General features: G+C 40.5%; 1 protein-coding gene and 1 long non-coding RNA gene across 4 annotated transcripts in view; one reads left to right on the forward strand and one right to left on the reverse strand.

Moving 5' to 3' along the window:
• Positions 1-605: 605 nt before the first annotated feature.
• Positions 606-10,584, reverse strand: LOC138102391 (uncharacterized). Its single transcript, XR_011147413.1, has 3 exons — positions 10,494-10,584; positions 8,313-8,498; positions 606-685 (listed from the first exon to the last, which is right to left on the reverse strand). It is a non-coding gene; the product is annotated as an uncharacterized lncRNA (long non-coding RNA).
• CRADD (CASP2 and RIPK1 domain containing adaptor with death domain) overlaps positions 10,375-17,836 on the forward strand; it is a 74,639-nt gene continuing 67,177 nt past the window's right edge. Inside the window, exons 1-3 of one of the 3 annotated variants that reach the window (XM_069000072.1) lie at positions 10,489-10,569; positions 13,249-13,312; positions 13,851-14,156. In XM_069000072.1, the coding sequence (XP_068856173.1) occupies positions 13,859-14,156 (298 nt within the window). In that variant the 5' untranslated portion in view covers positions 10,489-10,569; positions 13,249-13,312; positions 13,851-13,858. Of the gene's footprint in view, positions 10,570-10,932; positions 11,055-13,248; positions 13,313-13,850; positions 14,157-17,836 lie in introns of those variants that run through there. The other 2 variants (XM_069000062.1, XM_069000081.1) reach the window with 2 other exon arrangements.

The raw sequence follows: 17,836 nt of genomic DNA on the forward strand, positions 1-17,836 counted from the left end.
TGCTTGCTGAATCCCTGTAGTTAGGTATTAGCATAGGACATAGCTTCTTCTGTTATGGTAGTCTTCCAAACAGGAATATGGGACTAAGATCCTCAGTATCCATTCTTCAGTCTAAATGTAAACTATTTAATCGAAGAAATACACAGAATGAGAATAATAGGAGAGCAGTAAAGAGAGAAACAAAGACATAGACTCATCCTTAGTCAACAAATTAAGAGTTTAATTTTTTCCCTAGCTTATTTGTTAATTAAAGCAAAGACCTGTGCTTGAACAAGGAGGGTTGTCAAGACTTGCTGTAATCTAGCTTTGCCCAGGCTGAAATAGAAACAACATAAAATAACCTTGTTTTCCTTGTGACTTAACAGCCCTGTTGTACTGTCAAGATGATCTGTCCCTTCTCATAAACTCTGGGGCACTGACCAGCTTATTTGCTGCATCAAAACTCCCAGTGTTACACACTCAGTTTTGTCTGTAACATGCTGGCAGAAAAGAGTAGCAGAGCCATTGAGAAAAAGAAGGCACCAAGAACCTGAGGCAGAGTGGACGGTTCCTTAGTATGACATATTCTTGACATGTTCTTGTTCTTTCTGTGGAAAAGGTGTGTTCCTCCTCCTCCTCCATGGCTTAAATTTTCTGTCCCCATTTTCAATCCAAGCTTTAGTATAGAAATGAGGGGAGTTTTCTTCTGAAAAACAAACCAAAATATTGTGTTATGTAAAATTTTCCCCATGTCCTGCCAAAATATATTTGGAAGTTTTTCACATTACCCACCCTTTGGTTCCCACACCTGAAGAGCTCTTGTATTCTAGGTATGTGTCATAATCACACAGTCCTTGTTATCAGTCTTGCTAGGATCTACCACCCTCAGGCTGAGGAGGTATTCCTGTGAGCAGAACCTGTCAAAAAACTGTGTTCCTGTGAACCCTTTTCATTCCGATGATTCTTACATCTTCCGATGTAAGAATCTTTTCTTACAGTTCCTGTCTAGCTCTACCTTGTGGCGAGAGAACTGCTATACAGAATAACCTCCGTCACAGTCACAAACACTCTAATCTGCTGCTGTGTTAACATTTTACTACTGTGCTTTTTCAGCCAGGGTGACATGCTTGGGGTCTCACTGGTAAACACATTGTATTAAGGACCTTTAAAAAAAATCCCCGGGGATTTAAAATCATGAAGACTAGTGCTGGAGCAAGTAGACTGAGAAGATAAAGAGCTTTGGGGTGCAGTGAGATGCTATGTTGCAAATATGAGAAATTATTTATGGCTTGCTGCTGGCAGACTGTGCAAGCAGTCACGGGCCAAGTGTAGCCCACAGCAGAGCCAGACTCTGAGGAACAACAGGGGCAGATGCAGGGAAGCTCACTGTTTCTTAATAACAGTTCTCCAAAGCACAAGGGCAAATGGCAGACTGAGGACAAGGAGTGCTGGTAAAGTGAAAGGAGCTGACTCTTGTAACTAATCAAGATTAGTTACTGAGATGTGGAATCAAGTCACCAAACACTGAGCATATTGACCTAGACTTTGTATCATTTGTACTAGTTCCTGTGAGGAAAAGTAGGGTCTGTAACTGTGGAGTGCTCAAAGCTGTGAACAATATTTTAAACAGACTGGAGGGGGAACTAGTCATCTTTGTATGAAAGCACAGTTCTTGTCCTCATTAGGATGCCAGTCCTCGGGTTGATGCATTGCACTAGTAAAACTAAACCACAGTATAGCTTGCTGAAAGCTCGGCTTCTTTCTAATACAGCGCAGAGGAATGACTTGTTCTGGTACAAAAAATCTGATGATAGAACATGATTAGATTTCAGCGGTACAAAGATCTGGCATATCGACTTTGTGACTTCTCAGACATGATCATGTTGTTCAAACACTTAAAAAAATTCTAGTGCCTTTTTTCTTTTCTTTATGGATGTTGTAGCTGGTTTGCAGCACTAGCTTTTAAATTGCTGGCCCTTCAAATTATAAAAATTACTTCTAACTGATATATATCATCTTGAATTGCTAGTACAGACTGTTCAGAAAGCCAGTTTCAATGCCCATGAGTCAACCAAAAATCATGGTAAGGACTTTAATCCTAAGCCTTTTTTTCACTCCATGTGTTGGTTTGGTTCTTCTTTTTTGAGTCTTGGGGTTTCAGATTTTCCAGTTTATACCTGGAATGTCAGTTGCTGAAAACCTCTTCACTTTAATTAAAGGATAACTGAGAATCCTACAATCATAAAAGGCGATGCTTAAAAAAACCAACCAAAACAAACATAATTGCAAGATGAATGATGAAAATGGAATTGGTGATGGTATTTAGTTGAGCACTAGACCAGAACTGTGAACTAGGGCAGCATTTTAGTTGTATGGGTATCTTCCTGCTGGTAGTATTATCACCAGAGACAGAAAATAGCTTGAGTACAAGATGAATGAGTAGAGCGGGAATGTGACCAAGCAGCTGCGCCCAGTGCATTAGAAGTAATTTTATTTTAATCTGATCTTGTCAGTATTGTCCTAATTATATTTTATGTAACCACATTCGATAAACAATATATAATTATTAGCAAGAAGGAAAAATTGTTCATTAGAATATGGGGGGCAGAGGGTTTTTTTAATATATTAAAACAATGAGGAATTTACTCCTTCACTAGAAATGGTGGAGATTTATAACCTGAGACACTTACTAAGTCTCATCACCTTGAGAAAACAGAATTTACATCTGACAGGGAGAACAGGGTTCTGTAGTTGCATGAATTTCTGTACCTTAGCCAACTCTCATGTTTTAGAAAAATGTTCCTGCAGGTAAGCTACCTTGTTAAAGATTGTTTAAAAAACTTTTATTTACTTACATGCTCTATTCAAGAGCTTTTTCTTGTATTCCTGATAACAATCCTATTGATTTTTCCTTTGGCTATAACCTTAGGCTCTAGTGGAAAGTAAGTCAAGTGGTATCAGGGCTTTGCTCTCCTTAAGCCAAAACACATAATGGATATGGGAAGAGATATCTTTAGACATGGATATAATGTCTAAGAGTCATTTAAAATAAAGTAAAATAAAAATTCTGCTAACTTTGTGGTCATTAAAATAAATCTTATTTATCGTATTTACTGCTAGAGGAAACAATGGCTTGAGGGATTCTAAAAATTTTATTGGTAATTCTTGATAATAATAAAAAACTTTGTTGAAAGGAGAATTTTTATTTTAAAAATGAAGAAATTAATGAAACTTTTACTATCTAAACAAAAAAATTTCCAAACAGAATAACTAGAAATTAGTTGAAAGGTCTGAGCTGGTTAGCTCTGTATACACAAAGGAAGTGGGGATGACAAGCTGCTTCGGTATCTCAGCCTAGCTCCTGAAAACCACTTCTCTGTTAGCATTAGATTTAGCAGGTCTCAGTATTTTGCTAAGCCATCAGCACGATTGAAAATGCCTGGAAACAGCATTCCACTGACACATAACTTCAGTCACCACGGTCTGAGCTCACTTTACAACACATCAATTTGCCACGGTATTGCTAAAATTGGGTTGTTTCTACAATAGGCTGAGTATCAGTCAAAGGAACTGGGAGGCAGTGGGTGCTGCCCGGGGCCATGAAGGGTATCAGGTGCTGACCATCACTGTTCCTTATCCCCGGTCTCAGACAGAGGGTACACTACAAGCTAGGTGAAACACAGCTGCCAGGTACAAGATGAGAAATTATTTGCTTTCTGATGAGGGAATTACTTGTCTGGCTTTCATGTCTGAGAAGGGAAAGGCATGGAAAAGCCAGCAGCTCCTGTGAGAGGTGGCACTTCTCACAAGGAGTATCAAATAACTAACCACCAGGATGAGTACAGTGCTGAAAGGTGTATTAGTAGAGATTAAAGGTCTATGGGAATAACTAGTATCGGTACAGTTTGAATCCACATATAGACAACGTCTGGCTAGATAACTCAATTTTGAGAAAAAGAAAATTAGCTTATAGCAAACTCAGTCTCTTCTGGTGCCAGGGTTACCAAGCAGGAGAGGGATTAACTGTGTTATTAGTCAGGTTATCTACAGGGCTTTAAAGTAGCCAGTGCCTCTGAGAAAGTCTATAGAAATGCAAAAATATACCACCATAATTATGCTTAATCTGTTAATTTGTTTAATCTGCTTGATAAATTGTGTATTTTATTCTACTTAGACTCTTTTTAAAAAGGGATTGCACCTGTGTTTCATTTTGTTTTCTTCCAATTGGAAGAATTGGAGCCATTATTTTTCCAGGTACTGAAATACCAAAATAATACCACTCCTTTCTATGGTATTAAGGAGGAATATAATGCTGGAGCAAAAGCTATTTATATTAGCATAAGGAACGAGCTGGCTTTTAGTAGAAAAAACTTCAAACAGACAATATCCAGGAAAAGTTTAGTAGTGAGTGCTGCAAAATGCACTAAAAAATGCACTAAAAATACCCAAACAAACAAATTCAGTGCTTCTGTCTTGATTTTTCTTTCACTGGAGGGCAGGGTTTATCTAAGTAATCCTTTTGATTCCAGTCAAATTGTTCTGTAATTGATGTTTCATAGATGAGGTTTGCAATCTGGTGCGCTGTTGGTTAACAAATAGTAAGTGCAGAGGTATGTTAGACACGGGGAAAGCTTCAAAGCTCGGTGCAAATTCTTCTTTTGAAGTTATTTGGTTGATAACAGGGTTGATAACAGGAGTTTTATGAAAAAGTTGTAAATCTGGTAGCTGAAAGCCGCAAAAATCCCCTTTCAAAATGCTTTGTTACAATTTAACTGTATCTCTTTAGGTTGCAGCCCTGAAATAGAATCTGTTCAGCTGAGTTGCTGTACCCCCACTCCGCCTCAGGGAGAATGTCCAGATTTGAGAGATTGCTCTGGACACTTATATTAGATACATTTGGTTTTTTCTTACCCAGGGTGCTGTTTGACACATCTGGAGGGCAGAAAAAGTTGTGGATCAACTCTTACCGTTCAAGGGATTTTGAGCTGGTTCATTTTCTGTAGGAAGAGCACTATTAAAGACTGAGCTGCAATTTATCCATCTATAAAGTGGGTGGTGGACTCAACATTCCGTGATTTCCCAGCACGGGATGAATAGTGGCTTATAGTTCAATTAACACTGATAGAAACTTAAGCTGCAATGAGGGCAGTATCTTTGACTGGCTGCACTGTTAAAAAGAGAGAAGGAAGGAAGTTAGGAAAGTGAGATCCTTGCCTAACTAGACTGCAATGGATGTGGCACAGCTCCTTCCTGAAGTGCTTCAGACATGGTTGTCTGTGTGGGAAACTGCTTGTGAGAAGATAACTGTTTTCTGGAAAGTCACATTTCTTTTAACTTCCCTGACAGAGGATGCAGTGCCTACTGCAGGATGCTTCATCAGCCTGCATGCAGGCAGGCTTCATTTTGAAAGGGAACAAAATAGATCAAGTGAATTTTTAATCTAAGGGTATTTTTTGTTTGAAAACAGGACCTATGGGAAAAGTATAAGCAGTGGCAGATCTCTTGCTAGGCTACCTGTAAAAACTTTCCATGAATCATCACTAGCTCCTGAAGTTTAACCTTAAAGTAAGAACCTTTCAAAATATAGGTATTGTATATGAGTTTATCCGTTCAAATCTTGGGAAAGCAGCAGATGATTACAAAAAGCAACAGCTATTCTCCCCCTAAATAAAACCAACCTTCCAATCTTTTATCTAAAATGTTAGAAAACCATTTCATATGCTGTAATTTGCAAGTAAAGTAAGTTTGTTTTGTGAAAAGGTTTCAGACTTGAATCTTAAATTTAGATTATTAATTTGCCAATGTTTGATTTTCAGGTTAATTAGTGAATTTTCTTTGTTTGTTCTCACATTAATAAAAGGGTGCTTTACATTTAAAAATAATTTCATAAGTCTGGAATAAATAGTAAGAGGCTTGCAGTATTTCATCTGTCTCCTCAAAGAATCTTTAAATTAAACTTAACAACAAAGAACTATATTAACTCATATATTTAAGGGACTAAAAATTTTGAGGAATACTGAGTCATGTTCTGCAAGTATTAATTGCAAGTTTTTTATTACAATTCACTGGATTTTTTTAACGAAATGTATACAAAAGTTTTGCATTTGATGCCTGTTTCCTTTTTATAACTATTCCCCATTCAGCTTTTTGCTAGGGATTATTTGTATCACAGTAAACAGCACTAAGAATTCATTGTACTGCTAATAAACACTTATTTTTATTATTGAAACAAATTTAAATGTATACATACTACAGAGTCACTTTAAACCCCATGTTTTAAGATGCTTTAAAACTTTCTGTGCTATATTTTACCTTCATGCTGGACATGCTTTTAAATAAAATACTACTTTTAAGGAAGTTCATGATGTGTCACCTACATTTTATACAAACTCCTGTCTTTGATCCGCATTTAATTTAAAGTCTTTATTATTTAAATGAATGGAAGTTAAGAAGTATCAGAATAATTATGCAGCAGCCCAAAGACTGATCCTGTTCAGTGATGTGTTTCAGTCCTGCCCATCATCTTTTTTTAGGAGTGCTAAGGAATCATTTTTCTAGTAGCAAATGCCACCTGAAGAGTGACACCCTTCCCAACTGACCACCTAGGGCCCTCAAATCCTGCTGGCACCGAGCACAGCATGCCTAAGCTTTGGTCTACAGTTTGGGCAAACTTTCTATACCAAACCATTCCCTTTCTTGGCATCAGCCTGGTTTTCAGTGACTGGCACAGGAGACTTGGATGTTGGCATTACGGAGGTCCACAGCTGCACAGGGGAGTGCAATGGGGACCAGGGTGAGGAGGAAGAGAAGAGGGAGGAAGGGAAGGGGTTATTGCCTGGGACAGCAGCAGACAGCAATGGTTTGCAAGACCCTCATCTGGTCTTAAGGCCCCCTAGTTTGGCTCACCCTGACTTACATTTTAACAGTTTTTGAGATGCATCACTTACAGTAATGTTTTATGTGCTCTTCTTTCCAAAACTGACAGGCAAGCATACAATATATGTTTCTCTTTCCCCTTCTTAATTTCTGAGGTTTTGTGAGAGATTTAACCAAGTAGATGTGTTTTTAATCAACTAATCTAGAGGCTCACTATTTTTTCTTTTGTCCCTAAAGCTGGAATGCTGTCCTAAAGACAACTGAAAACAGCATAATCCTAACAGATTAAATCTGCTTGCGCCAGTTTTAAGAACACATTTGGCCTCTTGTTATCAACAGAAAACAAACTAGTCTGTCGAAAACAAAATACATACATGCTTGGACACAGCTGGACTCTAATTAGCATAAAGGATCCTCTCAAAAGCATTTTTTAAAAATCTCATTATACTGGTACAGTTTCCAAAAAGATTTGTGACTTTTAAGTGTGTTTTTAGAAAGTGTATAATGAATGTAAAAATCTGGGATTATGACTTGGAATAACCAACATGTAAAGTGAATAGCATTGTCAGAAGAGATACTGCTTAGCTTGGTACCCACAGATTTGGACTCGTGACCCTGAATTCAGCAGTCCTTGAAAGTGTGGCCAGATAACCACTGATGGCCCCTCAATCTGCAGAACCAGACAGAACAAGCTTTTAAGACTAGAAGTCTGAGGATACTGATGTGCAAGACTGACCATGGTCCACTGATCTGCAAAGTCTAGGAAATACTTTTTTAATCTACATGGTTAGCTTTGAGATCTGAGCAGTCAGTTACTGGGGCATTGAGTTGACACCAAACTGGCTCAAACATATAAAAAATATACGTATGTATTTGTCCGTAAAATTGGAATAGTTTCACCTACATGCTGGACATACAGGTAGTGCAAACCACCTCTCTGAAGTTTTGTTGAACTTGGACCAGAACTGAACTGGAAGAACTTTAGCAAGGACTGAACCCAAAGGGAACCAAAATAAAGAATTTAAGGGTTTCTCTCCTTGGACTTAAAGTATTAACTCTGTCTATCCTTATCCTGTAACTGTACTATGAAATCAAAACCAGGGCTGCATTGCTAAAGATGAACCCAAAACACCAGTAGCATATTTACAGTTTCCCCTAAATAAATTTACAGCACTAGTTATTAACTAGTGGAAGGAAAAGGAAACATCAGATTTTCCCTTAATCAGACTTGGACCTCTGGTGCTGTCCTCTTCCTTCCTAGGCTTATCTGTTTCCTTTCACTGCTTTCCTTCTTTCTATCTCAGTTCAGACTGCAAGCAAATGCGTGACTAAATGCTGACTGTATAACTGCTCTAGTTTCCTTGAGTGGAATCTGGAGGTGCTCTATGCATATCCATATGTTTTGCTAACTTTCTAAGACATTCTTGGATAGTATAAAATAAAAAAAACCTAATTACCTCATCTGGCAAAAAGATATAGTAAATGCAAGTGATGTAACTCCTTGTCCTAATTTTTCTATTTTAAAATGCAGCCACATTGTCTGCAATTAAAAACAGCTGTCAGGATTGCAATGATGTGATTCTCTGAAGTCTCCAAGTTTGGTCACTCCAATTCCAGATATAATGCAGTTCCTTAGATCACGACTGGAGAAAAAAAAAAAAAAAAGCAACACTGACATTCAGAAGTACAAGAAGCAGGGAAAGGAAGCTTTCAGTAGCTGTGTAGTGCTGTGCCGAGGAACGATCGCACAGACAGTTTGTGGTGTCTCTGCTCCCTGGTGCCACTCTGTGCTGTTTACAAATGTATTTTCTCACAACTAATACTACAAACTTCATGACAAGAAAATTTAAAACCACCTCAGTTGTACTTTGGCTACAACAGCAGCATACTTCTTGTCTTCAAATTAGAGACGATGACTTACTTGTGTGGTTTCCAGTGTTGTCAAATATGTCAATGCACTGCTCTGAAACAACCCAGAGGAGTATTTAGACTTTTTATGTCTGTGTTCCTAGAAGACTAACATGTGAGCCTGAGACAAAAAACGTTTACCTTGGTTTATCAGATGTATTGTAATAAGATATTATTTATCAATTATCCACAAGCAATTTAACCCTGCATCAAATTTATTACCTGGAAATAATTAGAGATAAAAGTGTTATCAAACCAAAACACCGCTTTAAAATTGCCAAATAAGTAGCATCTCTGCAGAAGCTGGCCACATGATAAATGTATCTATTTTTTAAAACATTTCTTAGAACCAGCACACACACTTTGCCTTTAAGACTGATTTACATTCTGTGTCCACATAAATTCTCAACTGTCAGCCACAGGAAAATCAAAGGAAAAGGATTTAAGATTCCTGAGTGTGACTGCATATCTTTATGTAAAATCTTGTAGATAAATACGTTAAGCATAGGCAGTATGTGAGCTCTACCAATAATACTTTCGGTTACATTTTTCCATGGCAAGTATTTCCTGGGTACAGCACCTAGGAAAGGCATGGAAAGGTTTCCATAACAAGCTTCCACATACCCTCAAATATTTAAAATACCCTTAAATCTGTACAATTAGTCTAAACAGAGTGTACAAATGGGATTCACAAGGTGACAACGTTTCTAGCAGCAGCTGCAGCAACCACCTTTCCTGCTTTTCCAGAGGGTAGGTATTAGCATGCTGTGCAGACCACAGCCAGCTTGCTGTGGTTGCCTGCAGCTTCAAGGTAGTACGTTCCAGCACAGGAAGATCTTTTTTTTTTCCTTTCCTTTCATCGCTATTGCGGTCCCGACATGAAAGAAAAAGGGCTGACACCACTCAATCCCGTGTGACACCTGACACCCATGCAAAGATGGAAAAAAGTTATTCCATGATGTGTGATTGAAAGTGACACCGCCTCATTTCTACACCTCTATGAATCACAGTCTTCTCTTTTCTACCGTACTTTGGTTCCAGATATCCATATAAAATGATGTGCATAATACAGTATTCAGTAACAGAGGAATAAAACAAGAATGTGCATAGCACTGTGGTAGACACAGGCCGGCTCTTACTTTAATAAATGGTTTTAATCTATTAATGTTTCTTCATTTTTAGGCTGTTCAGATGAAAGTAATGAAGATAAATATGTATAGTATTCGATATAATACCGCTCTGTGTTTGATATGACGATACCAGCAGCAGCACGAAGTTCAGCTTAGCGCACACTCTCAAATAGGAACCAGTATCCCTAGAGAGTAATGAGATCAGCTCTTCCTAGTGTCATTAAAGCTGCAATTTCGTAATTTCTAATTTACTTTTAGATACAACCCCTCCTCTCACTAAACACCCCCACCACCCAGACGGAGAGCGCAGCAGGTCCTCCAAACTCCTGGAAAGGCACCTCCTTGGCCGAGACACGTCCCGTCCCCGCCCCGGCTGCGGCACCGAGCCGCAGCGGCGGCACCCCCGGGCCGCCCGCACCGCCGGGCCCCTTCCCGGGCGGGCCGCGGCCGCTGCCGGCGCGGCTGCTGGGGCCCGACCGCCCGCAGCTGACATGGCGGCCGCGGGCCCCTCCCGCGCTGGCGGGACCGCAGCGGCCGCCCCTCCTCGGCCGGCCCGCAGCAGGGCGGCGGCGGCGGCGGCTTCCGGCGGAGCCCTCTTGCCTTCAACAAAGATGGTGCTCCCCGCGCAGGCTCCGCGGGCGCCGCGGCGCCCTGGGTAGCTTCCCGTTCCCCTCGTGTAAGTACGGGGCGGGGGCGGCGGGCGCTCCTCGCACACTGCTCGCTCGCTGGGCCGGGCGCTGCCGACGGCCCCGCTCGGCTTGGCTCGTCCCTTCCCATCCCGCCCCAGGCGCCGCCGAGGGGGAAGCGGGAGAGCGGTGCCGAGGAGCCCTTCGGCGGCGGCCCCAGCGCTGCGGAGCCGGGGCAGGGGCCGGGCTTCCGCGGGGGGGCTGGGCCGGGGCGGCGGGGCCGCCTCTGCTGCCGCAGCCCTGCCCGGAGGGAGGCCGGGAGGGGGGGAAGGTCGGGGGTTGGAGCTGCCTGCGGGGGCTCGGGCCGGGGTGCGGGCAGCTGGCTCCTGGCTGTTACAGGAGCAGCAGCTGCCAGACCTCGGCAGGGAAGACGTTAAAAGCAAAACTTGCTTTTTTTTCGCGGGGGAGGGTGGTGGTAAGATTTTTAACCCGTAGGCTTGCGGTGAGTAGCCAGAATCACTCATGGCTTAGGCAGGTGAGTGCAGTTGGTGTTCCGGAAAAGGGTGAAATATTTCTAACAAAAAAGAGTAATGTGCCTTTTTTTTAGCGTCAGAAGGGGTCTTATCAAAAGTTTTATCCCCGTTCATGGACAGTTCCTCTGTTAGATCCAGAGAAATGCAAACCTGCTTGTGTTGGTGTGGTGATGAGTCAAGGACTGTGCTCATTCAGCAGGATGTGGACTGTTTCTTAAAATTTGGCTTTATAATAGAAATGATCCATTTTCAGAAGTATCTGGGGGATGTTTGAGCCATGTAATCTTTTGGGTAAATGGACATCTCATATTTTTCATTTTCTGCAAAATTACTAAATGAAATCCAATTCAGAGCTTACTTTGGATCCCTAGATATAGACTGTGATTAAAATGAATTTCAGTTTGTTCTGTGTTACACTAAACTCTGTCCCAACACTGTTACACACCAAAATCCTGATATATTTCCATATCTAGATGCTCAGTTTCTAACTCAGATATTTCCTTCTCACAGTAAACACACACAAAGAAATACTTTATCTTTTAAAAGACCTTAGAAATCAGTATGCCCCATCCTGGAAGTTTACCAGGTCAGTGCCAGGACTTTAAATCCCCAGTCATGTGCATTCTGCAATCAGCAAGCCAAAGGACTTTTTCAGCAAAATTTTTCCCTTCAGATTCCTAGCTTGATAGGCATTTTCCATTGCCCAAAGGTGCAAACTGAGATGGTTTGTAAGAGCTTTATTTTTGAAAAGTGTTGGCTGCTTTAGCTGTGAAGAAGAGGAACTCATCAAGTGTTGTACAGTGACTGGAGAACTCAATGTTCCTCATCCAGCATGTGAGGAGGCTCCTGAACGGGGACTCTCGGGGCCCATTCAGAATGCGAAACACAAAAATTTTGTAGTATCTGAAACAGTTTTCTGCCTGGGTTGAGATGACACCCTCAGAGGTGCTGCTGGATGCCTATATTGAACTCTGCAAGCGCTTCATGAGCTCAGGGGAAGAAGTGGTAGGCTTTCCTGCCTGAATTTTGCTTTAGTTCAGAGATTGCTTCCTGCAGTGTAAAGGTACTGTGCGTTGGAGACCAGAATCTTCAGCTTCACCTCTCCAAAATTAGCATCCTAACATAAAGTGGGAAAATCCAGTTCTCTTTCTTGCCTGCTCTTTTTCCATCTCTTTGCTTGCACTACTGTCTCAGTCCATGATGGAGCTTGATGTTTGAACTATGCGTAGCAAACTAGCATTTCTTAGGGCCATGGGCTGGCATAGCAGTTGTTTGATTCCCACATGATCCCTAGACAGAAGGTAAGCACCTTGAAATTCACCTCAGTAGATGAGAAGTGCGCTGGATAACCCAGGAAAGATGGAGTCCTCCAGGAAGGTGCTTTCCAGCAGCGCTTCTGGCACTTGATGGAAGCGTTTTTGGAAAGTAGCTTTGTCAGAGGATGTCACAGGGTTTTCCAGTCTCCCTCTCGCATGGCAATGTGCTCTTGCATTCTGTCCCAGGTGCCATTTACATGCCGATATGTTCTGTTGGTCACCTGCCCTAGATTTTAACAACCAGCCCAATGAAACAATCTTTGATGGGGCCCTGGGAGTCAGGCACCTGTGACGATAAAAAGACTCCATCAGGTTTCATGTGAAAGCTTTGAAAATTGCTCAAGCTAAATGAAGTAGAGTTTCTGCAAGGTCTAGCAGTTCAAACAACAGTGTCTAGTTTAATTATGAGTAACCCTCTTGGTAATCACACTTAACACCTGCTGCCGTTTTTGACTTCATTACTTAGTAATGAGAAAGTATTTAATTGTGTTGTTCTGTCATTTTCCTTTTCCAGTGCCATTAATGGGCCCAGGGATATGTTTGTCCTTAAGGACTAGACTAGACTAGACAGTTTGATTGGTTCATAGCTCTGGCATGGACTGCTGACTTGATCTTGGGTGAGCTGCTCGGTCTCTCTGGACCTTGATTAGTCTTTTGCAGAGTGGCTATAAAATGCATCTTTTTCAGCTTTTGTCTAGTCAGAGTGTTAGTCAAGTGAGTTGGAAGCTGGCAGAGGGCATCTGACCACTTCCTGTGAACACATTAGAAGAGAGGGAGAAGAGCTACTTAAGCTAAGGAACAGTTTTGGCAGAACAAATGCCTATAAATAGAAGGTGTATAAATTTGAGATGGAAATTCAAAGTAAGTTTCTTCTCATCAGATCAGTAGAGTTCCAGAGCAGTCTTCCAGGATGATTCAAGGGTGAGAACGACCTGGTACATAAGGTATGTTTCTACTGCTCCTAAACTTCAAGTGCATCGCATAGGTCAAAGCTACCTGCTGATTCTGTCCCTGCTGCTGCTTGGCTGTGATGCATCTACCAGTCCTGCTGCTGCTTTTGTAATTGTATCAGTGGTCAGGTGTGACATCTCTTTAATTTTGAGGGGTTAGTGTCTCTTAAGGATTGGCAAATGCTCTAGCTGCCTTTAGTATGGACCTTAACCAGTTAATAAGCAGGATTACTTGGCACGGGTTTCACTCCAGCAAAGGACTGGTCTTTGCAATGCCAAATGTTCTATTCCTGTCTAGTATTTCCCAGAAATTGCATCATTTCACCTTGTGAGACAGTGAAATCTGAGTGGCAAGAAGATGATGGGGATCATTAGTAGTTTTGCCAGATTGATGATTCTGAGTTTGGAGTTTTTTCTAAAGGTTGGCAGGTGTCAAACATCACTTTTGGATGTTCAAATATCACTTCTGGATGTTAAAGGTTGAAATATTTTAATCTTCACACATTTCCTTACTCCTTTTCACACACTCTAGGTTGCCAGATGGATGCCAGAGACAAGCAGCTTTTACGCTCCCTGCGCCTGGAGCTCTGCACAGAGGTGCTGGTAGATGGACTTGTTATTCAGTATCTCTACCAAGAAGGGATTCTCACAGACAGTCATGTTCAAGAAATAAAAGCCCAAACCACTAGTCAGAGGAAAACCATGATGCTCCTTGATATTCTCCCCACCAGAGGACCGAGAGCTTTTGACGCGTTCTTGGATTCCTTACAGGAGTTCCCATGGGTTAAAGACAAGCTGATACTGAAGCGTAAGGAAATGACAATACAAGATCCTTCAGGTAAGGCCAGGATTGCTGTTGCTGGTATTTTGAAGCTTGTTCTCAAGCCATAATTTTAAACAGTAATTTCAAGTTATGCGTTGTGTAAACTCATGATACCAAGAAAAGGGAGCAGCCTGAATTTCCTGGAAGCCACTCAAACACCAGGAAGTATTTCAAAGTTTGGGACAAGAGCAGGGCTGAGTTTCAGGAGACAAGGAGACAGCAGGAGGGGCTACCTTGGAGAGGCTGGGATATAGGAGGACCCATAATCCATTGCCTCAAAGGGAACGGACTATAAAAAGTAGTTTTGACTGGTTGCAGAACAGTGTCTTTGCCATCCATATCTAGTTATTGTTTAGTTTATGTGTGTTTGTTCCTGAATCATTTATATTTACGGAGTTTTTATTTGTTTACTTTTATTATGATTTTAACGTAATTTTGACTTAGTATGCTAATTTAGATTAATTTAGTTTATTATATGCACTGGAGTGCAAATATCTAGGATCATTACTTGCAAAATTACTAGTCCCTGCTTATTTTTAAAACAAACGTGGGAGCTAACTGATTATTTAGTATAATCTCTGGCTTTTTGGTATTTAAATGTACTTCTAAAACTAGTTTTCTAGACTTGATGTTTGTTCAGAAGTGATTTCTTTACCAATCTATGCATGCAATAGCTGAGCTGTTTGGAAGTCAAGACAACTGCTTAAAATGCACATTTCTTGTCCCAGATTGTGGCAGCGTGCACTGGCTGGTAACCTCATGTTACCAGCAAGGTAGTGAAATAGTCCTCACTTGGGAACATCTTTTCCAAGCAGTCTGATTAATCTTTCACCAAGCCCTCCCCCGCTGCTGTACCCCCATTTGAATTTGGTCATCCATATTTTGATGCACATGACATGTGATTTTTCCAGTGTCAGTGTGCTTTGCGTGAGACTGAAAGCCTGTGAAGAAGGGTGGCTAAGACCCGTTGACCATCATGTGCACCCGCGTCTCAGTTAGCTGCATGTTCAAGAACACTTTGTCAAGATCTGCTGGACAAATCTGAGATTATCTTACCTTAGTAATGGAGTATCCTGACAGCTGGTCTTTCTATTGGTCTCTGTGTATGTTGCTGTGTGCGTGCTTGGAAATGAGTAAATAATTTTCAAAATTTGGGAATAAATGTCCTATGCTGCCTACAAGTTCTCAGTATAATGCGAACCAGGGTACTGAGTGCGCTGGAAAAGGCCTTGCTCACTTGAAACAAATACTGTCATGCTGATGATCTTTATTTGCCTTACAAATGGGCCTCTTCGTTTGATAATTGCTGCTTAAGCTGGTGAATAATCTTACAGTTCCAGAAACGCACAGCCATTAAATACAGTCGGGATCATGTAGCTTGTCACTGAAAAAATTGTTACCAATTTTTGTTCTTTTGATTGTTTTGTGGATTGCTTGTTCCTGCTCTTGATCACTTGTGACTAATGTGCTGGATTTCTGCATATCAGGTTCTCTGGTTTTGAGTGGGCTGACTGCACTTGATAGTCCTATTGCCAAATTTTGTATGTAAATTAGAAAAGGCTTCCAGATTAGATCAAAGGTTACTGTTATTTTTATGGTGGCAATACAGAGTATAGGAACAGGATAAGAGGCAGAAAGCCAAGTTTGTTTTAATATTAGGCATATTCTTTAGAAACCAAAGAAAGAGAGCACCATCTGTGCCCTCATAAATGCTGAGTGTGGCCTGGAATGAATTGGAAACTATGGTGGCATCATCAACGCTGATTACATGCAAGAAAATGTGGTTTGGGATAAAAAGCTTCGCTTTGCATTCTAACAACAGACTTGGAAGCTTTTGTCTTGGCAGAATACATGAACATATGCTTAGCCTTAAGCATGGAAAAAGCCATGGGATCTAATAAAACTATAAGCATATTTAAAATTAAATGTGTTCTCTAGTGCCATGCTAGATAACTTCTGCCTTATTGGAAACTATTCTTATAACTATTTGTTAATGGTAATCTGTTTTAAAGAAGCCAGTTGTGGTGAAAAAAGCTTGCCACATACACACTATCCTTCTTTTAGACCTTAAAACTTTAAAAATGGAAGTTGGTTTTATGTCCCCAGATTTTTAAAACTTTTTTTTTTTTTTGAATCGTATATACTATGGAAATGGAACACTTTCTGTTACTTGCTTATGCTCAATTAAAATTCTGTTAACTCAAGGAAAATATCCTCAGTTTTACAGACCCTTTTGCAGAACTAAGGAGTGGTAGCAAGTTGATCCTTGGAGAAAGGTTTTATTTTAGTCTTTTGCTTCTCAGTGATTAAATGTAGGATTTTTCAAGTCAGTAACTAAATAGACTATTAGATGATGTCTATCTGAACCTGGAAACTGGCATGTACACAGTGATTTTTTTGTGTAGGCCTTTGAATTATTTTGCATTTTGTTCAAAGAGATCAGGCTTTCTGCGCTTCCTTCAGCTGAGAAGTATAGTTTGTTAAAAAAGAAGTCACAACTATAATTATTTAGAAACTTTAATTTTTTTTCTTTTCCTAGTAAAAAACAAGCCCAAACCAACAAATCAAACAAACAGCAATTTCAGAAGGTCAGAAATAAAAATATTTTTGTTGCTGTTATATAAATATGATCTGGTGGACCAAGCAGCTACAAAATGGAAGCCAAAGTCTGAGATCTAGGCAAGACACTGCCACTGACTCATTGTGAGTCTTTGAGCAAATTCTTTCAAGGCAATGGATTTATTGATTCCCAAGTTGTGTAACTCAGTGTAACGTTCATGGAACAGCATGGAGTGGAACTGTAAATTGGCCCAGGATTCAACCCAGACTATGCTGTTTGGCTGCTTGCAAATAAATGAACTTAAAAATCTCTGATATCCTGAGTCTTATTGCTGAATGTCAGTTGACTTAAAAATAATAGTTCTGTATACTGTTATCTGATGTAGTTCCAATGAACACAGAAGACCTTGATCCCACAGCGCATGAGGAATAGTTGTTCCTTGAGAATCAGGAGGGTGATATGCCGGAAGGTAGGGCCACTTGCATCTGTGTAACTGAAGCAAAGAAACCCAAGATTTCTTCCTCTTGCTTGTTTACTTTATGTAAGGACAGCCTTTTGCCTAGGGTCCCCTTTCTCCTCTCTCCTATGAATCTGTCAGATGGCCACAGCTTTGAGGAAACCTTTTCATAAGCTAGGAAAAGTGTAGTTGTAAAACCCCAAAATCTCAACAAGGAAGTCTAAAGTCATGTGCTTTTGAAGGTATTTATGGCTTTAATTGATTTAAAGGTGATAGGGTATCTATCTTGCTTGTATAACAACCTGTGATAAACCAGTTCACCCTGTGCAAAGTGGCATTGCAAGACTTAATCATTATAAACATCAAACACAGCATGAGTTTCTGGTTTTGAAGATCAAAACTTCTGCCGTAGTAAGAGTTAACAAAAGTAATGTGTGGCTGTTTCACTGGGAAAAGACTATTCTGGTTTTTCTGCCCTAGTTTGGATAACTTTATGCCTTTGTCAGGAACATAAATCTTCAATATAGTCTTATAATTCCTACAAAAAACTACAGCTGTTGGCAACAGAATTCCCTTCTTTCTAGGAACAGCACACAGCAACAGTTACCCAGTATTTTTTGCACTGAATAAAAAAAATACAAGTTTTGATGGTGTTTGTTTATCAGATTGTTTTTCTAA

This window comes from Aphelocoma coerulescens, chromosome 1A, assembly GCF_041296385.1.
Source record: "Aphelocoma coerulescens isolate FSJ_1873_10779 chromosome 1A, UR_Acoe_1.0, whole genome shotgun sequence".
Classification (NCBI taxonomy): domain Eukaryota; kingdom Metazoa; phylum Chordata; class Aves; order Passeriformes; family Corvidae; genus Aphelocoma; species Aphelocoma coerulescens.